This window comes from Gouania willdenowi, chromosome 10 (genome assembly GCF_900634775.1).
Source record: "Gouania willdenowi chromosome 10, fGouWil2.1, whole genome shotgun sequence".
In the NCBI taxonomy this organism is placed as follows: Eukaryota; Metazoa; Chordata; class Actinopteri; order Blenniiformes; family Gobiesocidae; genus Gouania; species Gouania willdenowi.
In genome coordinates, this window is record NC_041053.1 from 22,501,333 (window position 1) to 22,523,379 (window position 22,047).

General features: G+C 37.4%; 1 protein-coding gene across 11 annotated transcripts; it reads left to right on the forward strand.

Moving 5' to 3' along the window:
- The first annotated feature begins 948 nt into the window (after positions 1-948).
- Positions 949-21,674, forward strand: tnip1 (TNFAIP3 interacting protein 1). Of its 11 annotated transcripts, none has more exons than XM_028459563.1 (18): positions 949-1,093; positions 6,508-6,690; positions 7,549-7,692; positions 7,808-7,893; positions 7,999-8,058; positions 9,494-9,703; positions 12,003-12,097; positions 12,432-12,600; positions 12,707-12,799; positions 12,897-12,962; positions 14,424-14,555; positions 15,971-16,099; positions 16,183-16,317; positions 16,421-16,546; positions 17,727-17,810; positions 18,217-18,432; positions 18,644-18,728; positions 20,097-21,674. In XM_028459563.1, exons 2-18 carry the CDS (start codon positions 6,543-6,545, stop codon positions 20,219-20,221), a joined length of 2,103 nt encoding a protein of 700 aa, XP_028315364.1. In that variant the 5' UTR covers positions 949-1,093; positions 6,508-6,542; the 3' UTR covers positions 20,222-21,674. The 11 variants fall into 11 exon arrangements, with proteins under 11 accessions (XP_028315364.1, XP_028315363.1, XP_028315365.1 ...); XM_028459562.1 differs by lacking the exon at positions 949-1,093 and adding an exon at positions 4,131-4,267; XM_028459564.1 differs by lacking the exon at positions 949-1,093 and adding an exon at positions 4,131-4,267 and having other exon boundaries at positions 18,659-18,728.
- Positions 21,675-22,047: the final 373 nt, after the last annotated feature.

Below are 22,047 nucleotides of genomic sequence, written 5' to 3' on the forward strand. Positions count from 1 at the left end.
AATAATAGAATTTAACATCAAGAAACTCCACCGGAAATTATAATCTTCTGATTCACAAAAAACACCTTATTTTGAAGCTCGAGATACAGTAATCGAGTACTCCAAATATAAACCAAACCTACAAGTGAATAGTTTAATAAAAAAGTAGCAGCACATAAACTAAAAATGTATTCCAACTCACGTTCTTTACAGCCAATTTTCCAACAACTATGAAATGTTTTGTTTGGCTGCAAAAATTGTTCCCATACATACAGCTAATAGCTGAATGACAAAACAGTGTTAAACTCGTGTCTATGTGTTTGTTTACTTAGAAAATGGCTCTAATGGGAAGTAAAGAGCATTGCTACACTCTTGTTTCTTTTTTTTTCTTCTTTCTTGTCAGCATCTCAATTGGTTGCATGTGAGCGTGCAGCTGTTGTCAGACCCTTTAGAGTTAAAAGAGGAAAGAAGAAAAAAGATGTATGTGGCGAGGAAATCCCCCGCACTACGCCAAAATCCAAGGCAACCAATCAAGTCGAGCAGAACATCATGTCAGGTTTAATGGCACGCCCAACCTAAAATTGCAGTATTTGATGGTAATTTGAAAAGATCAGGAGATCGCTAATGTAAAGCTGTGGTATTATAAATGCATATTTTTCTTTTAATCAGCCCCTTTGATGGCCTGGAGCATTTATACTGAGGTGTCTCATTTCAAAGCATCATAATTATATTTAAAGAGCATAAAATACTGCAAACAAAAACCCTCACTGTTTACGAAGATGCTGCTGTTTTGTGCATTGTATGCAAGCTATAGAGGAACCTGAGTTTGTGCATTTGACTGAAAAACTGCAGGTCAGGTCGAATCGTTTCTCATTCGACTCCTAAATCATTATCCAGATTCTTGGACATGCATTTGTGTTGTTGCTACGTGTTATGTTCCTCAGTGAAGGCGGGCCACATTTTTGGACACACACCAAGTTCTGTTCAGGCTGGGCTGACAGTGTCAGGCCCTTTTACTGGGTAATGGGAATTCCCCCAGTCGCACAGTGAAATTGCTTCCCCCCCGACAGTTTCCTTAAAAAGTGCCTCTCCAATATGCAAGCAGAATGAGGGGGTGAGTTGTGTTTGTTTTTACTGTTAAATAGATAGGTACACTAAATCTTTATTGTTTTTTTAAAACTATTATTTTATCTATGCTTTTTATTCGTCATGGGCTGAAATAAGTTTGTGTTGTTAGAGAAAAATGTACTATGGACGTTCATGTATCAAACGGATAATGGATATTTATGTGTTTATTTATGTTTGTGTGTACATACATGCATACATGTGTATCTACAGATGTGTGAGGTGGTAACATTTGAGCATGTTAACAATATGTTAGAGTGACTGCTTTCTTTTGATTGCAGTAGATTGAGTGTAAAACTGAATCAAACACATCATACACACAATATTACAGGCAGCGCATGTTTAATGTTGACGTGTAATGTGTATTTTATTTTGGAAGCAAATATTTGATTTTGATGGTGTGATTTTAAAAAAAAAAAAAAAAAAGATGAACTGCTATTTTTATATATAATTTCACCCTTTAAAGAAATAGCTGTGTGGCTAAAGCGAAATGTATTAATCATTTGTTACTGCAAAATCAGTTTGTCCTGTCCAGTTTTATACATTTATTGGCTATAATTTTTTGCTTTTCTCCTATTTTCTGACATTGTGAGGGACCAACAATGTTGTGTATTTACCTGTAGGTTGGCAGAGTCTGAAAAGTTGACGTTAAATTCTGTTGCTGTGAAACGAATGGCCATTTAATTTATCAGCAGAAAAAGATGAAACACACTTGTCCAATATTTGATTGATATTAAGGATTATTGTTTTGTACTTTCTCTGAGTGAGTAAGTTATGACTATGCTTTGCAATATTATGAAAACCTGGCAAGGTAGATGATATGAAATGACCCAGGAGGTCGGCGTGACTTGTGACATTTCCTGTATCCTGAATGTTTTTCTTTTTTTTTTGTCAAAAGCAAATAGATATTTTCACCCGACCTCAGCCATGTAGTGACTAATGTGTGATGTGTACCATTAAATCAAATGTATGTTTGGTGGAAGGTAAAAAAAACAACTAATAAAACCCTTTTTTTCCCCTCATGTTTCACAGCCTGAAACATAGAGCTGGGTTAATTTTGTCAGCAAATTTTGATTTCGTTTAAGTCATAGTCTTTTGGCTAAAATGCAACTTAGTTTTAGTCATCAGGAATATATATTAGTAATAGTCCAGCTTTAGTCAACTAAATGACATGTTTTTATTCGACTAAATCTGTTCCAGATATAGTCAACTGAAAATACAGCATAAGAATGTATTTTTTTTATTTTTTTTAAGCTTCAATTCCCATTCATCAACATGATACTGTATGGGATATGGGATGGTATTAATTTGTAATCAATGATAAAACCCCATGATCACATATAAGTTCTGATTGGATTTTGTCTTATGCGACAAAATTATAGTTTGGTTATTATTAGTTGACTAGTATATATATAGTTATTGTCACCTAAACAATTTAGATGGCAAAAACTATGACAAATATTTTTAGTTGACAAAATCAACATTGATGTAAAGTTGTGTAATTGCTCTTTTTATGTTCACAAAATATCTGTCTCTCCTATACACTGACAGCACATGATGTTTGTGACCGTTAGCCTGTTAGATATGACGATGGCTAGAAATAAAGGTATGATATTTCAGAGAAAATTTTCATGGGGTTGACGAGGACACACAATGTTTGCTCATGTATCTGTTTAGTGATGGAAATTATTATTGGGGGAATATCAAGTTATTTGGTTGCAACAGAATATTTTTTCCCAGGAGCAGAAATTTCCAAGATGATGAAGTAACAATATTTCCCAAATTGCTGCTTTTGTTGAATGTTTTCTTCTCTGCAGTAGTTTAGTAACTCCATACAATGGTTAAAGTTAATGATCAGGATATAGACACTTAAATAATTAAGAATTCCATCAAAAAACAGGAAATCACTGAATCAAAATGAACATCAGTGGGTTAATGCTGCACAATTAAGGTTCAAGTTTACTCTTGTGAAGCAACAATGGTATTAAGGAACCTTACGTTTATTCTGTATGTTTCAATACATCATCTCTTGATGGAACACGAGCCGTTTTTAGTTGTAAAATGGTTCTAATGCAGATTTTTCTGCAGATGGTGTTGTGACGGATTGGTAAACAATTGCACAAAATAAAAACTTTGTTTTCTCACAAACAATATTGGACATTGTAGAACATTTTCTGGGTTTCTGCCATGGGGCCTCAATGGCAAAGCTTGAAATCTGCTTGAAGTTTATTTGCCTTTTTGTTTTAAATGATTACTTGTGAATTTAAAAACCCTTCTTGCCTTCTACAAAGTATTGGGAACTTTTAGTACCAGTCACTACAACTTTTGTCTGAAATATCCAGATTCTTTCATGGACTGATTTTTAATGCATTGCACGCATCATTATTTATTTATTTTTATTATTTGAGAGAAGGAAAAAAATACATCAAATAATTTTGTAATTCTCATTCTTTTCACTTCAGATTTACTTTGAGGACCTGCTGTGACCAGCAGTCATTATATAAGCACAACATAAACATTAAACTTTAAGTGGGTTGTGATTGTATGAAAGATGTTGAAGCATTAATAAAATAATTAAAAAATAAAAAAAACAATAGAGCCTATGTGGAATTAAGGGGAATATGCTTTGTGTCTTAAGACAAAACTAAAATGAGGTTCACCAAAAAATGTTTTTTTTTAAATCAGGTAGTTTGATACAATCACAAAAGCTCCAACAGCCGTTTTTGTAAAGGTATTTAAAGAAAAATAAACAAACAAATAAACAAAAAAGATTCAGTTCAAATCGTCCATGTTTGAGAAGCTTTGAAAGAAATGTGGGAAAACATAAGACAATATGTTTGGGTGAAAATGTGAGTTACTTGTGTTGCATATTAGGACTTTTCGGCAAGGTGAACGTATATTTAAAGCTAATTCTGAGCCTATTAGTGGAAACTGCTACAGATCAACCTCGGACGGACGTGTGACTGTTTACATTACAGTCGCTGGCTCCCATTGGTTTGCCGTCGTCCTGGTTCTGCGCTCTGATTGGTCGGCTCGGCCGTCAATCAGCGCTGTTTACATCAAACGTTGCGAGGTGGAATTTCCCAGGTTACAGCAGAGACTAGTACACCACTTCCGCAATAGATGTCTGTGTGAGTGACGACAGGCCACAGCGAACACAAAGGTACCTGGAGCTAACACACAGCTTTGGTTTCTACTTTGACGCTTATCTTAGTGCTCCTGCTCTGTTAGTGCCTCGGTTAAAGTGTGTGTAGCAGGCTAATATGTAGCTAGTGGCTGCCTGTCAGCTACTGTTAGCAAGCCGACTGCTAACGAAGATGTTGCTACACATTTGCATGACAACAGCGAAAACTAATATTAGCATTCTTCAGCCAATCAAGCTAGTTGACATTAGACTTGGCTACATCCGAGTATAGGTAGTATGTATTAATCTCGCAACATAGCATTATTGTGTCTTTTCATCTTTTGGTTGTGTGAGCACTGTCTTATTTATCAATGACTAACGCTAAGCTACACTGTATGTTTCATTCAGAGAGGGCAGATTATTGCTGATAGTCTTCCACAGAAGATCACTTTTACTTTACTTTTATTTTATTCCACTCGCAGAAAACTTCAGATAAGGTTGACACAACTGTAATTTAAAGGATAGCTATGTTTGTGCCTTGTGGGAAATAGAATATAGATTATATCTATGCTGTATCAAGGGGCGGTGCAAGTTTACTACAGTCAAACATTCACAATAAATTAAATAATTATCCAACATGTCATTTTACACTTTACAAGTATTTGGTATAGTCTGGTTACAACGAAGATTGCTATTGTAATTCATTAGTTAAATAGATGGGGTAGGAGTTTATAAGTTATACTTTCAAATATGTATTCAATGTATGAATGTTTTATTTAAAATCGTTAAAAAGGCATTTTATATGTATATATATATATATATATATATATATATATATATATATATATATATATATATTATTTACTAGGGAATGTTACATACTTTTATACAATTTAATACATAATATCTATAAATAATGGGTTTTCGATTCTATATGAACATTTTATTCAACTACAACTTACAGTATATGCACTAATAGCCCACTTTATAACTAAAGACAGGTTATATGCTTAGTATTACTCAAATGATTAAGGCCATGGCTATTGGAAACGTATCAATAGATTCTCTGCATACGCAGCGCCCCGCTATCCATTTAGGTCACATGATTGGTGTACCACGTGACTTAAGGTTCTGTCAGTTTTATTTTAGTTCATTTATTTTAGCTACCCGCTAACCCGTTTATTTTAATTCTAATCCAGGAAATACCTAAAACGGTCCCTAAACGTACCCAGGGGCTATTGATATGTTTTTGTATGAATAGACACTTTCAATTATTAACAAAATTTGACATATTCCCTCCCAAGACACAATTTACAAAATATAGTATTTATTTGTGTAAATATGAGGCGCTTTGCTCATAATTATTAAATATTGATGACTGTGTCCATGGAAGAAAATACATTATGCATTACGTATGCATGTGTTGAAAACATGTTCTTTTTTTTTCTCTTCGATATTAATTTTTGTCAAGCTTCGAAATTAACTACGGTATTTACCCCTAGATGTGGAGCAGCTCCAGTAATGCCTGCAAATAGGGTGCTAAATAATTAATAATGTCTCTTTAAATTAATTTGCAGTGTCCTGAAAGTCACAGAAATCCAAAGCTCTGCAGGGTGACCGGTTGGTGCATAACACAGTATTGTAACATAAATATATGCCACAATGAGAATTCAGCGACTATATTATGTAGGTAAAATTGCATGCTTTAATAACACGGTTACTAAGTCATTTACAATAAATGTGGTCAGTTTGTGCTTCTGGGTAAAGAAAAGTTGCGGTTCTCTTTTTTTATTACCTGTTTAGTGGGCACAGTTGGGGCAAAAGCGTATACAGTAAATACAGCTGGAGATTAACAAGTCTTTTAAATACACAGAGGGCAGAAACTTCCTTCTCTATATCCTGTATGGCCTTTGATACTATTTTAAGAATACCAGTCATCTTGTATCAGTTTTATTCAGTCATATTGTATTGTGTTTTGTTTTTTTTTCTTTTTTTTTACTGGTAAGTGTTTTTGCGAGACATGACTTTGCTTTTTTTTTTTTTGTTCTTCTCTGTGGCAGAGCTTTTTTTTTTTTTTTTTTTTTTTTTATCAATGTTTCCTTCCTGGTTGTTTTTTAAATGATTATTTTGTTGGTTTTTTTTAAATCATCCATTCCAAAAACAATTTATATTGCCTTTGTCTGCAATGGTCTTGGTTTCAACTTTTACTTGGTTTCCAGCTACAACCTAAACAAGCATGGAAGTATGGAATGATAAATCATATCTCCCCCCCTTTACAGTTTTCTGGAATATGTGTAGGAAGTGAGCCACCACAATGGAAGGAAAAGGTCCGTACCGCATCTATGATCCAGGTGGGAGTGAGATCAAGGCCAGAGAAGAGGCCATTGGTGGGAGCAGCTATCGGCAACTGATGGAGGAGAACAGTATTCTGAGAGAACGCATGAAGGGACTGAAGAGCTTAGGTAGGTCTCAGCATTGTGACAGAGCCAGCACGTCTTAGCTACTCAAACATATAGGTTGAAAGCACATTGTTAACTTTGCCAAGAAGATAACATTTTCATCGACTTTTATTTATTTGTTTGTTAGCAGGATTAAGTCAGAAGTACGCCACAGATTTTGACAAAATCTTAACCAAAGATAGATCTTACACCATTGAAGGGGAAATATCAAAAATTCACATCTTTGTGTAATTGACCGATCTTTATGATATTTTAGTTAGTTATGTCTGGTTGGTTCCTCAGTTACCTTACAGAGTTTCAGCCGGATCGGATTCGGGATGTGCATTTAATTTTGTTTGGGGTTTTTTCTAAAAAAGATTAAAAAAAATTCCAAGCCTTTAAAATGTGAATGATACCATGATGGCGCTTTGCACTCTCGGTGCCTTTGTTGTTTGTATAAAACCTAACAAAAATCTGTTTTGATTAATATATATTTAAAGCTGAATAGTTTGGCTGCTAATGTAGATCCAAAACTGTTACAATAATCTTCCAAATGGGTTCTTCTTTTTTATGTTGAATGAAAAACTCACAAATTCCTGACACATGCCTTTCATGTGCCTGCTGTAATGGAATGTGGAAGAACGTGCAAATCAGCGTGCGTTTCTGTGTTGTGTTGTTGGGAATGCCCTGATTGCAGCTTTTTGGACTGAGTTGAAGTGATCGTAAATTGTCACAAGATGTATGTGTCAGTTCCTTTTTGTTTATTGCTTGGACTGATAGTTCTAGACTGCGCTGGAGTTTTCAAACACAGAACATAAAAAAATTCTTGACATTTGGCTGATTTGTTGCCAGATAGAAACAACACTTGTCAACATTCTGCAGGTGATTTGCTGGAGGAGTCCCAATCTGAGGCATCGAGGCTTCGGCAGCGAGTTGAAGAACTTGTTAGGGACAATGAAGCCCTCAAGTCATCCAGCATTGCTGCAAGTATATGTATGGGAGGATCCAATCTGAGTGACATGCATAGTAGGTTGCAGACTTCAATACAGCAGCACAATTTTTAGACTGTTTTAAATTAATTGTATCATTCAGATTTAGACTTAAAAGTAACTTAACTTTAATTATCCTTTTTGTTTATTAGATAAACCCTGTTTACATCGCATTGCAGACCAGAAGGACCAGCAAACAAACTGTTTAGGGAAGATGCTGCAGGCTGAGAAGCCTAATGTAAGTCATTTGTGTCTTGTACGTTAACTGAAGTGAGCTTAGTTGTTCTAAAAGGTGTTTAATTCAACATTTTTTACTCATTTTTTTCTTTTAATTTTTTTACAGGAGACCTTCCCTGAGTTTGAGGTGGTGAATATGGACGGGAAAACTTCAGATGCCTTGATTGTACGTAGAGGAAAAAAGTGACTCTTTAAAAGTTTGTATGTTGTAGATAAGATAAAGATGAGGTGCCTCATTTATCAGTTGTTTGTGTGTACGACCACTTCTATGCAATCTTTGACATTTATCAATTCTGAAGTGAAAATGTATACCATAAACTTTTGCAAATGCGCTGCATAATTTAATCAGTAATGTGATGGAGTATCCCTGGTAAAATACTGACAACGTTTATTCTGAGTCGTAACTCCAGCAAGTCGAAACATGTCAGGAGATCAAATTTCCTGAAAAAAGTTGCCTGAATAAGCAAAACCTTAATATATTATTTATTTCAGGGTTATTTAAGGGGTTCATTGATTTCTTTTAATATATTTATTGCCTCAAGCGTGTTGACAAACTGCATATTTGTGGTTGTCTCTCCAGAACCTTTACGGCGTGCGTTTAGTTTTTTTTTTTTTTTTTTTACCTAAATGTAAATAATTGTCTTGATCAATTAGCTGGCATTAGCTTTTATGCTGTGGATGAATAAAAGATTATTTTAAATTATCATTAGGCGTTGGTTAAGGTGTTTATTGAGAATTTTATTCAAATCTCAGGCTGAGTCCGTTTCTATACGACAACGCTGTTATTCTCTTCCACAAAGTGAGCTCCTTTAGTTCAAGTTTTCACATGTTCAAAAAGGACGTCGTTGTTTTGCTCCCCCTCAGATGTGAGGATGCCGAAATTCATCTCAAACGTTTCTTTCCTTGGCAGTGTTTATTCTCTCCATGTTTGACATCCGTTAACATGTCAATGACAATCGAATTTAGCCGCCTCATTTATTAAAACCCAATCATTTATAAGTTGGGTTTGGTCAGATACGAATGCTTCATAAATCACACGTGTGTCCTGTCGTACAAACAAGCCAGCGCTTGAATCTGAATCCGTTTTCACGCAAGACTGATGAACGAGCTTTAGATTTAGTTTAGTGTCGTCCTGTAGAAATTTCCCTGATAATGAAAGCACATCTTTGGCTGCTGACTTACCAGTAAACTCATTACTGATAGTGCTGGCTTGAGTCAGTCAGGGGAAAGTCCAGGATTGTTACTGACTACCATTACATTGCTGATTCACACAGAAGATATCGTGTTGTTCTATTGTGTTTTTCAGGGGCACGAGCAGTCACATTTGCCGCTGTAAAAACACAGCAATGAACTTGTGCACAGTTGTTTTGATAACAGTAATGACCTTATTTGACATTTAAGACGACTAAATTTAATTCATCCAGTTGGACAAACCAGTTTCTCCAACTGGAAAAAACTGGTTTTCTATTGTAGAGATGCGTCAGCAGTTTCTTTTTTAATGGAAATATTTAGTAATACACACTCTATGTCATGCACTGTCGTAAGCAGCAGGTGATTACAGCCTTACCTGCTGAGTCACTTGTATGTGTGCGTATTTCCAGGCTGGGTCAGTGGCAGGAGTGATCCCCCTTTTTCCTCAGGAGAACATCGAGCTGGCGAGCCAGCTGAAAAGACTGGAGAGCTCCTTCAGCATATTTGCAGAAGAGTCCAACCCCAACCAGTTGCTAGCTCACCTCGGCCGCATGGCTGTGGAGTTCCACCATCTTTCTTCAAAGGTCCAAAAGAATGAGCAGAGAACGTCCCTTCTACAGGTATGACGACACAGGAATGCTGACTGTTGTCGCTTCTTCTTTTCCTTTTCTACAGGTATATTTTTTTTATTTGGCTAAAGTACCAGATACAGTAGCTGTTAGTACCAGCCAGGGTTGGGGTCAATTATGGTCACATAATTGATCATTCATTACAATTGTGGTGTAATATTCATTGTACTTGTAATTTTTAAATATCTGTTGCTGTCGTAATCGTAATTAAATTGTAAATGCCTTTAGATAACTGACTTTGCCATTGTAATTGCAAATGCCGTGTTACAGTTCTATGTACGGTTCTACACATGTGTAGTTAACAAATATTAAAATGTGTTTCATATCACGCTTTCCCACATTTCACCATTTAAAAAAAAAAAAAAAAAAAAAAAAAATCAAGAGGTATACTGACACAAAAAGGCTCAGACGCCCACATCAAACATATTTAAATCGATATTGTCATTGATTAGGAAGCCTAACAAGGTAACTAATAGAGAGGAAAGAAATTAGATGATAGATATTTGTTTTTAGTGTATTTACAGCTGATTTAGGACCCGTTTTCAGAAAAGATGCTAACACAAGAGGAAGGTTAAGTTTTATAGGGTCATTCATTTCAGTAATTGTGATAAATTGTAATTGAGAACGTCATTGTAATTGACTTTCTGAGGATAAAAAACTGTAATTGGAAAAAATGCTGTTCACCGTAATTCAATTGTAATTTAACATGGATAATTGAAAACGTAAATTGTAATTAACCCCAACCCTACTGGTCACTGTGGTCTGAGTCATCATGATTAACTGGTTCAATGACATCTAGTAACAAGGTGAACTATTTCTAGATACTAATATTACAGTGTACATTCACGATGCTGCTGTCACTAAATGAGTTGTATCACGTGATTTATTCCATAATCATTTTGTGATTACGACGACTATGATTTGTAAGTTATTTTGAGGAGCAAGACACACACCTTTAACATTGGCCACTGCCTGTTATAGCGTCTCACAAAGTCAACACGGCCATGCCATGTGCCATAATATATCTAAAATAAGTTATTATAATAATAACAATACATGTTATTTGAAAATTTCAGGTCACCACAGGTCACTTGTACAGTACATAATAAAACCACAATAAAAATTAAGCTAAAACAGTATAAAAACAACAGTAATAGTTACTGTAAGCTAATTAACACAGAGACAGGACAGAGGTGGTCCAGGTGGGAAAATGCTCTTGTGAATAAGTGGGTTTTGAGTTTGGCTTTGAAATGTGAGAATGACTCTATGTTCCTGAGATCCAGAGGTAGTGAGTTCTAGAACCAGGGAGCAGAGCCGCTGAAAGCTCTGCTCGCATGGTGTATTATTGCCCCCCAACACAAAGTGTGGAAGGGGGATATAGGTTTGAGCCCTGTCCGATTTAATGGGGGCAGCTTTTCTCAGAAACTGTTTAGGATAGGATAACCAAATGTGATGTTTGTCTTCAGGGTATCAATCCCTTGATGGAGTTTGAAAATAGAAGTGTGCAAATATTTTTCCAGAGTTATTGCCCTTGTGCCAATTTTATACTCTGAGTTATAATGACAACCAATCTGGCGAGGGATGTTGATGACTGTCTTGTTGTTGTTGTTGTTGTTGTTGTTGTTGTAAAATAAGTTAGTAGGAAATGATAGAAATATCCACTTGTGGGTGCATTATCTCCGTACCGATGTTAACTCTGCCACAGGTTAAACATTCATGTAATTTCAAGGCAAAGAGCACAACATTTTATTACTGTCAGAAGTTAATCTACTTTTTCTGGCACAGCTAAAGAGAAACTGAGTTTAGTAGAGAGTCTGTAAAAAGAGTCAAGTCAGAAAATTGTTTTATTCTAAGTTGAAATTATAATGTAAACTAGCTGGAATAACCTGCCAACTGTGAGGTTTTACCTTTTTTTTTTTTGTTTTGGCATCAACTAACTTAAAGTATTAAAAGTGTATCCTGTGATTTTTTTTTTTTTTTTTTTTTTTTTTTTTAGGGCTTTGCTAGAGTTAAACAGATGTCCACACCTAGTCCTAGAGGGCTGCAGTCCTGCTCATTTCTTTCTACACACCTGAATCTAATGAGGCTTTTTTTTAATTTTCCGTACAGCTCAGCAGAAAGGCTGATAGCTTTCCACTCTCTACAATTAGGTGTGTCTGAACAGGGAGATATTATATACAGCAGCTCTCCATGACTAGTTTTGACTTCCTGTCTGACGCTGACATTCAATGCTGAGTAAAATTAAAGAGTGGATGACAAGTGATTTTCTACTATTCTTGGTGGTTTTTAGACTCTCTGTGAGCAACTTCGACAAGAAAACAACGAGCTACGGAAAAAAATGGAAGAGGACCATCATATCAGGAATCGAGACTTGGAACAGCTCAGGTGATGTTTCTTCTTCCCTTTTTAAAATGGGGTTGGTTTAGCTTTGTGTCACTTCTGCTGTAGCAGAAACTTGATTATATAGATGGTAAGGACAAAGACATTTCTATAGAATATCACTTCTCTACTGACTGGTCGCAGACAGTCATTCTTCTTCACTTTATTAACCTGTCATTAATCTTATTTTGAAAAACTCTATTTGTGTGTTTTCTGTTGGGCTTAGCTGACCCGGTTGCTATTGCAGGTTGTTTCCAAGATGGTTTGAAGTCCTGGGTTACATTTTGAAACTAAAGCTCTGCTCACGAATGCCATCATTTTCATTTTCTCATGGATTTAGGCAAGAGAATCAGAAACTTAAGGAGCTAGTAACAGGAGGAGGAGGAACAGCGCCTACCTCGTCCACTGCACCGACCTCTGACAATGAAACTCCTGAAGCCAAAGAAGAGCCTGTGAAGGAGGAAGCCCCCTCAGTGCGGCCCAAAATGGAAGCCACCACGCCACAGAAGGTAAGGTTGCCTCTACAACACATTAAATTCTTTTTTTCTTTTTTTTTCTAGCACGTACATAATGGGATAACATTGATGATTGTTTTGTTTGTGTGTCTGTTACCAGATTGGAAAGACGTCAGAGAAAACCCCAACTAAACCATGTGATGTCGAGGTATATGAAAAGAAGATCAAACTTTTGGAGAAGCAGAGAAAGGATGTGAGTGTTTACACCTCTTTTGCAACAGAGAAATGTCTGTGTGTGCTTTGTTTCCCGAATGTTAAGCCTTTGTTTCACTTCATGGGGATTATTACAGGTATTGGAGGTGAACAAGCAATGGGACATTCAGTGGAACTCTATGAAGACACAGTTTGAGCAGAAGGTACATGAGCACTCACGTCATCGTATCTAGTACATTGTATTCGATTTTCAGCACTGGTTGATCTGATATTTGAATGCAGCTTCTATTTTGAGTTACTTTGAGACTTTTATTTATTCATACAAGGTGAAATACTTGAAACTTTATTGTTCTATATGTATTTTAAATTCTTCCTGTAACACAGCTGGTTTTGATTTCTCTATGAACTTGTTGACAAAACAACGATAAACCAGGTTATTAAGTAGATTTTATAACAAAGTCAGTAAGCAGCATTGTGGCTGTGTGCGCACGGCGCTCGTGTCCTCTTAATGTGCACATTCAGTGACACAAACACCTGCCATCACAGTGTTTTTACCACAGATCATGTCACACTTGAGTTAGAATTCCCCTCACCTCACTGATGACCACTGACTTCCTGCTGCGGTGCATTCAGAGGGCAACAAAGATGCACAGATACACACTGACACGTACACACACACACTATGTACAAACCTTGAAGCAAAAGTCGATCAGACCTTTGGTTTCAACCGCATATCCCTAGATCTATCCATTTACGTCACATGGTCACCGTATGTTTTGCACAATGACACTTTTTTGCAAATGTTTTTTTTTTGCGGTGGCTTTGCTTACATTCTTTCCAACATTTAGCCTGCTAATGTTTACATTAGAGCATGGCTTTTCAACCTTGGGACTGTGACCCCATGTAGAGTCACCTGCAAATAAAATTGGGTCGCCTGAAATGTTTAGTAATAATAAAATGTAAAAAATGACTCCATAGAATTATATTTTATAATAATAAAATGTATTAATTTTTTAATTGCAGCAGTGTCCCTAGAGTAGAATTTTTCAACCTTGGAGTCGTGACCCCATGTGGGGTCGCCTAGAAATAAAATTAAAAGGGGGTCACCTGAAATGTCTAGTAATAGAATAAAAAAAAATAGGGACTAAAAATAAAAATTAGATAGAAATTAGCCGTTGGCTATGATCTTGCATATTTACATGTATATGTTTTTAATTAAAAAGATTTACATTTCCTGTTTTTTTTTTTTTTTTTAATCTATTTTTCACATTTAAAAAACAATACATAATATAACAGAAATAGATATACAGTGCAGGAAGAGGCTTAAATAATTATTATTCGTTTTCAAATTTAACAACCACACGCAATCTTTAACAGTTGTATTTCTATGCTTTCACTTCGTCAAATATAAATCTGGTTCAAATAAAATGCAGTATAAAATATCTACGCTGGCACATATTGTCACTATTGTGCACTAAACCTGGCTACTCTCTATTTGTAACGCAGTATCACAAACATGATCAAAAAATGAATTTTAGAGGAAAAAAAAGTGTCCGGGATTCACCAGAAATATGTGATATAAAAATGGGGTCATGACAAGAAAACGATTGGGAACCACTGCGTTAGGGGCACAATCCACTCACAATGTGAATTTGTTTTCCAAGATCACAGACCTCCGACAGCGGCTGGCTGACTCCCAAAAAACTGTGCTTGAGCTCGAGGCTGAACGAGAGCAGAGGCAGCGCGACTATGACAAGAAGCTATTGCTAGCAAAGTCTAAGATTGAAAATGTCCAGGTGAGAACACGGTGACACAAAGCCTCCGACACCTCAAAATCAAGAGGCATAAACACAAGAAATGAATGAAGTGGTTTTACGTGCTTTATTAAAACATTCAAAACATGTTCTTGGAAAGAGAGTGGAGTTACTTACAAATGAAGGGGAAAGATTTTTAGTGTCTGGACAACTTTAAAAAGTTTTTGTATGTCAATTTGTGAAGTAAAACAATGGAACAGAACGAGTGTGGAGCTAAAACAATGTTCAAACATAATTCAGTTTAAAAACAGGTATAAAGAAATGATTGTCACTAGCTACAGGAATTAATCTGATCACTAATCAACATTTGTTTTTCTCTTATGATGATGATTAGCTATGGACTATTTGTGAATATGTAGATTGTTTGTTTAATGATATCTGGTAATTGTATTATTAGTTGTACTTAAAAAAAGCTAAATCAGCAGTGATTAAAGGGGTAGGATTAAATAAGTTTACACTTCTTCCTACTCCTTTTCGCACATGTACAGTAAGTTGTGAAATTTAAGCGTTGGTGGATCATATCAATGGTCTATTTCTGCTGTTGTTAGGGATGTAACGATTAATCGTAAGGCAGTTAAAAATTGATTCATAGGTATCACGATTCACATCGATTCTCTGAATATTGAATCGCAGTACTTTTTTTAAACTGCAGAGGGTGCTCTATATTTACTCTTTTTCTTGTCCAAATGCTGAGGTGGCGGGCGGAATCTGCTACTACTTTCTTTCTGGCCACCTTCTACTCTTAAACATGTTCATAAATGATTCCTTACCCCTTTATCACCGAAAGAATATCTGTAATATTACGTGAATATCTGTAAAAGTCACGTATTTCTATTAGTTCTGTCTGCTAGCGCATTGCATCTCATCTTCACTGCACAGAATACCTGCATCCGAACAGACCACTGGGTTACCAGCGCCCTCTGCTGGTCCAAACAAATATCTGACGTAAATACAGTGCAGACTGTTTTTTTTTTTAAAGTCTAATTGTTAAGGCACAAAATACATTTTCAGTTACACTTTTGTATTATTCCTTTATTTATGTAATTCAAGATTTATTTTTAGTTAAATTGCATTGTTTTGAATAGTTTATCAAGGGATTCTTTTGACAATGAAAAATAAAAGGAAAATAGTACAGTATTTTCAAAAGGAATATTTTGAAATCATCATTTGTGTACAGTCCCATTTTGTAAAATAAATCATGAGAGAATTGTATTGTAAACCCAGTATCGTGAATCGAATCGTATCGGGAGTTGAGTGAATCGTTACATCCCTAGCTGTTTTAATTTATCATTTTTGATTTTTAGTTTTTTAAGCTGTTGTTCTTTTATAATTGTCCATGTTTTGAAATGAAGACATCTATCAATCATGACTTGTTGCTGTTGATTTGTGTGTTTTAGGGCGAAAAGGAGTGTTTAAACTCTGAAACCACAGAACTGAAGCAGAAGGTTCGCTACCTGCAGGATCAGCTGCTGCCACTCAGCAAACAGAGAGAGTACCAGGAAAAGGAGATCCAACGTCTCAACAGGGTGAGTGTGTGCGTGGTATAACTGTTGGTTTACAAACATTTGACAAAGCTGTCTTTGTAATGTGAATTCTGGATACATTTCAGGCTTTGGAGGAGGCCTTAAACCTGCACTCCCCCTCATCTTCCCAACAACCCCCTGGGCAGGGTAACTTTACAGAAGCAGCCAATAACTTGAAGAAACAGGAGCTGCTCACTCAAATAGCTGTTTTAAAAGAACAGGTGCGCTGACCACTTCACACATGGATGCAAACAAGCTGACAAGGCACAAACTCATTTTCCCAACTTTGTTTTTTTTTTGTTCTGCTTTACTTATTCATTTCAGGTAAAAATATTTGAGGAGGACTTCAGGAAAGAACGGAGCGACCGAGAACGAATGAATGAAGAAAAGGAGGACTTGAGGCGACAAGTGGAGAGACTCCAGGGTCAGATCACCAATTTGACCAATCAGGTGAGAACTTTACCAATGTTTGCCACGAGACCATCCTAAAATCAATCAATGCTAAAATTATTTATCTCAGTGGGTCTAATCCAACGGTGTGGGTTAAAAAACCAGGTTCAGATGCAGCTGGCAGAATTCTCCCTGTATAACAATATCTACTGTATATAAACACAGGGTGGACTAGTCATCTGGCATACCGAGCATCTTTTTGGTGGGCCGGTATGATGGCAAACAATAGTAAAATAGGGCAAAAATGTGGAACAAAAAGAGGACAAATGTAGAAAGAAAAGGAAACAAGTGGTGTTTATTGGTCAAAAGGTAGTTTATTTGAATGAAAAGTGTTAAAAAAAAAAATTATAGAAAGGGTAAAAATGTCAAACCATTTGCAAAAATAGACAGAAAATAGGAGAGAGAAATAAGCCACTTATTGGCAAAAAGTACCTAAAATCTGAAAAAGTGTCAAAAATCATGATAAGGTGCAAAAATGGGACAAAGGAAGATTAAAACATGCCCGTAATGAATTGGTAAAAAGTGGTTAAAAATTGTTCCCTTTTTAAGGTTTTCTGTGGGATTGTTGAGCATTACTGACTTAATAACTTATGGTTTTAGTAGATATTTGCAAATCTAATTTTGGTAGCCTCAGAGCAGACAAAGCCTTGCACCCCGCTTAAGATCTTTGTCTCCCCCCTAGGGGGTCCCAGACCTCAGGTTGGGATCTAATGGATGAGGAATTTCACCATCCTAATAAAGGCCCCCAAACAGCATCTTGCATTGGGTCCCCACAAAGCTAGAAACTGCCTCATCCCTAGTCATGTCATAACTTCTGTTGTGATCTGACACTATAAATAACAAAGATTGATGTTTTGCTATAGCTGCCTATTTCAGTCCTTTAGCTACATGCTTTATTTGTTAACTGCTATCAAGGAATAGCACTCTGCTTTGTAGTTTGCATGGGAGAAAATGCAGCGAGATTTATGGACTTCTTCATGGTGTCCCCTGATAAAATAATGGGCTGGTTTGGACACAGGGCTGGATTTTTGTCCCAGTCTACCTCTGTATGTATATATATATATATATATATATATATATATTTTCACTCTGTTGTGATTTTTTTTTTTCTGGTTAACCCAACAAGGCTTCAAATAGAATAACTGTTATCATTCTGATCTTGTTTGTCCTTGTGTTTTAGCTTCATCAAGCACAGAACGAGTGCCAGAGAGAGCGCACAGAGAGATGTAAACTGGAGCGACTGCAGATGCAGCATCACAAACAGGTAACTGATACTGCAACCCACGTCTGAGTCCGACTGGCCCACACAACGGCTCATTTAAGGATGCTGTCGGACTTTAAACTGGGAAATGCTGAGCTCTGTATTGAAAATATGTCTACTTGAAAACTCAAGCACTCAATGTGAGTGGACTTTAAGCCTGTGGGAGGAGACGTTCACTTCCCCGTTTGTTGGTTAAACCAGCAGACAGCGCCCCCTTGTGTCAGAACGTAGCTTCACATGCACAAGAGCCTCACTCCAGTTAGCTAATGTCAGTTGGGGATCTGCAGGTGAAATTTACCCGCTCCTTAGCAGGGTTGAAGGTCAGCGGAGGGCGGGGCCACTGCGTGGGTGGAGAGTAGCCTCCTCGCTCTGACCAGGGATCACATGTGTACTTGTGATCCCTTCGTAGGGGCAGCATCAGGGAAGACATACCTCAGACCCCACGTCAGGCTCGGTGAATGGCCCGCTGAGCCCTCCCTACTGTGGTCCCTTTGTGCAGGTGGGACCGCAGGGCCTCGAGGGTTGGCCCGTACATTTTCCTCCCCGGATGCCCAATGCAGCAGGCGCCCCAGCCGCAGCCGCCGCAGCTCCACCCCCGGTACGAGACTTCCAGCCTGTTACCCCGGTAAGGGTGCACTAAGGCCCCTCTGACACTGCTTCACTGAGGATACAAGGCTCTTTTTCTCCCCCTCCTACTTTTACTTCGCTGGGAGCCGCACGCTTACTTTCAAAAATTCTCTGTCGGGGTTGCTTCAAACTTGAGGGGCTGCTTTGCATTCTGGGAGATCGCGTTTCATTTGCATTATGAAGTCAGGTGGTACTTTCTCTTTGATCAGGGTTTTCCTTGGCAGATGTCATTTCCTCAGCCGAGAGGTGTGAGAGCAGTGGGAGAGAGTTCACGACCGCCGCCAGAAAATGCAGGTAAGATTCAACCAGCCAACCACAGTTTGTCATTTAGAACAGTGGCCGAGGCTAAAAAATGCCTCTAATTAAGGAGACACCACAACCGGAGGTATAACAAGTTTAAATTAGTGTTATTTTGACCGTGAGGATGTCTAGTTTCTAAAAAAGGATATTGTAGTTGCAGCTTCTTTCTACAACATGTCAAAAAAATGTACCCCTTATTTGCCTAAAACCAGTTTTTTTTTTTTTTTTTTTGAAATATGCAACTGGAAGTCCAACCAAACTTCATTATATGGATTAATTTGATGTAAGATATAAGTGATATAAATCAAGGTATTTGAAGAACTTTTGAACAATTTATGACCACATTTTTACCCAAAATATTTAGCGGATTTTACAGAAACATGAAATAACGTTCCCATCTGGTGATCCAAACAATGGTATAACTTGGTTTAATAGGTGTCATTGTTATTGTCTGAGTGGACAGTGTTTAAAAAGTGTTTAAAAATTAGGTGCCACAAATGTGCACAACTTGTCAAATTTACCCTTTATTTGCAGAAGGGTTTCAGTTTTTGTCTTATTTCTAGAAATTGGCAACTTTTAAACTTATAGCTAATGTTAAGCTATTTCTAGGTTAATTTTAATGCTCAACTAATGCTAATGCTAGATTAATGCTATAGCTAGGTGAATGTTAATGCTTGGTTAGTGCATATGCTAGATTGATGTTAATTTAATGCTATTGCTATGATAATGCTAAGTAAATATTATTGCTAGGCTACTGTTAATGTTAATATTAGGCTAATGCTATTGATGCTAGGTAATGTTATTACTTGGTTAATGCTAATATTAGGCTAATGCTATTTTTAATGCTGAAGCTTGGTTAGTGTTAATGCTAGGCTTATTGCAATGTTGGGTTAGTGCTAATGCTAGATTAATGCAAATGTTAGGTTAAAGCTATTGCTAGGATAATGCTATTACTAGGTTAATGTTATTGCTAGGTTACTGTTAATGTTAATATTAGGCTAATGTTATTGTTAATGCTGAAGTTAGGTTAGTGTTACTGCTAGGCTTATGCTAATGTTGGGTTAGTGTTAATGTTATTGCTAGGTTAATGCTAATATTAGGCGAATGCTATTGTTAATGCTAAAGCTAGGTTAGTGTTAATGCTAATGCTTGGCTAATTTTAATGCTAGTGTTAGTGCTAATGCCAATCTAATGCAGTGTGACGTGGGCCAGCACCTGCATCTTCACTTGCATTTTCTTCAGTGAATACAAAAATTCTAGTAATACCTCCGGTTGGGGTACCATCAACAGTTCCTGGGCCTGGCCACTGCACTAATTCCCCCTCCTTTGACCTTCACCATAAAATATGTTCACTTTCTGCAGATCCATCGTCAACAACAACAGCAACAGCGGCGGCGGCGGCGGCAGCGGCGACCACAGCGGCAGCAGCTGGAGGAGGAGGGTTCGGAAAAAGGGAGCGACAGAACATCGACCCTGGAAAGCACTAACGTGTCACCGTACCCATCAAACGACGTCTGGGTAGTAGCATGAAACCAGTTTGTTTTTGAGTTGATAAGGTGTGATTTGATCTCTAAGTTTCCTACTGAACTGTTGATATCCTATTGTAATGTTGTTTATACTTGCGTTTTATAAGGCTATTTGTGAAACACTTCGCTACTCTTAATATATACGAGAATTATTTAGATTTTTTTCTTTTTTTTTTCTTTCATCAGGATCTAAAGTAATTTGTTACTGAGTTTGGAGTAATAGATTTTTTCTTCCAGGAAGTTTGCCGAAGTGATTGTCTCTGCAAGTGTGACACAGATTGTTACTTGTAGGGTTGCAGGAAGCCATTCCCCAATACAACCAAGATCGATTGTGATTCCAACAATGGATGGTTATGTAGGTACACTGAAACTTAGAAATTACAATGTGATTGTTCATTAATTTGAGGGTTTATTCAGTACCATTAATGTTCTAGAAACTGTCCCATATGTGTAACTGTTTAAAAAGTGCTTGTTGAAATACAAAAATTTTGGGAACTGATTTTTGATGGTATCAAACCAAAAACATTGATTGTGATTCTTGATAATTTATTTATAACCTGCTGTTTTGATAGTTGCATTGAATAAGTGTAAATCATTGTCTTTAGTAACGCTGTTCTTTCTATGTTGTTAGTGTAATCCAGATATATTGTAGCTATTGACATTGTATGTTTATTATCAGTCACACAATGCACAGGACATGCACAACTTTTTTCGTTCTCCATGACGATGGACCTAATTTCATTAAACACTTCTACTTGATTTGACCACTCCGATATTTGTACTTGCCTCACTGCATCATGTTCCACTGGCCACAGTTGAGCTCTGAATTACGGCAGCCTAAATTGATGGCCGTCTTCCTCCTAATCGCTGAATTTAAAATGTCGAGTTATTCTTCAACAAGCGCTGAACATTTAAATTTCACCTGAGAAACACGGCGAGGAAGATTTTCATCATTTTTGAAGGCCATTATTAAGCTTGTGTTGCAGCAGCACAGGAAAAACTGTCAATGTGACAGACCTGAGCTGCTTTAACACAAAGTCAAGAGGCCCATTATGGAAGTTACAGGAACCACACATTGATAACACAACTATTACAATTCATATAAAAAGGCTAAATCTATCTATATATAAAACCTTGCCCGTACCAGTCACTATTTCCTCACTATGGTGTATTTCACGTTGTCAGCTGAAGGGCTTTAAATTGCATAAGGTGATGTTTAGTTTTGTGTAAATGGGAAAAGGGATGAAGATTTGGATGGCTGAGAGCTAAAGTGAGACATCACAGAATTGCACTTTGAATGGTACGCTGTAATTACTGGCAATCGTATTTTCTTTCTTCTTCTTCTTTGCTGTAGGCAAAAGCACATGTGAGACTTTTTGTATTTGACTGGCTTAATAAATTGACTGTAAATGTCTGTCATGGTAACGTGTCAGTTTTATTCACTAGGCCAGGGGTTCTCAACCTTGGGGTTGGGGTCGCCAGTCACTGGGAATGGGTCACCAGATGCTTTCAAAAATCTAAGAATACCGGGTGGGTGCCGTTGGAGTGCCTCCTTCCTGCGGTGGCAGCCGCTGGTCGCTCCCGCACCGGTGGGTGACATTGCCTTGGGGCTCACGTTGTCCGGTGGGCGGCAGGGCCTGGCCTGCTGTCCTTGCGCCGTCTGGGGCTGTGCGGTCCTGCTGGGGTGGGAGTGCTCCCCGGGGGGGCTTTGCCCGGGGGCTCACCCTTGGGGGTTCCCGGTCCCGGGGGGTGCTTTTGGGGACCGGCGAGCTTGGCCTGTCCTGGCG

Excerpts from the sequence above, each read along its gene's own strand:
- tnip1 (XM_028459563.1), top strand. The coding sequence starts at position 6,543 with ATGGAAGGAAAAGGTCCGTACCGCATCTATGATCCAGGTGGGAGTGAG. Across the intron at positions 12,601-12,706 it reads AAGCCACCACGCCACAGAAG|ATTGGAAAGACGTCAGAGAA; the intron begins GTAAGGTTGCCT and ends GTCTGTTACCAG. Across the intron at positions 12,963-14,423 it reads AGACACAGTTTGAGCAGAAG|ATCACAGACCTCCGACAGCG; the intron begins GTACATGAGCAC and ends TTGTTTTCCAAG.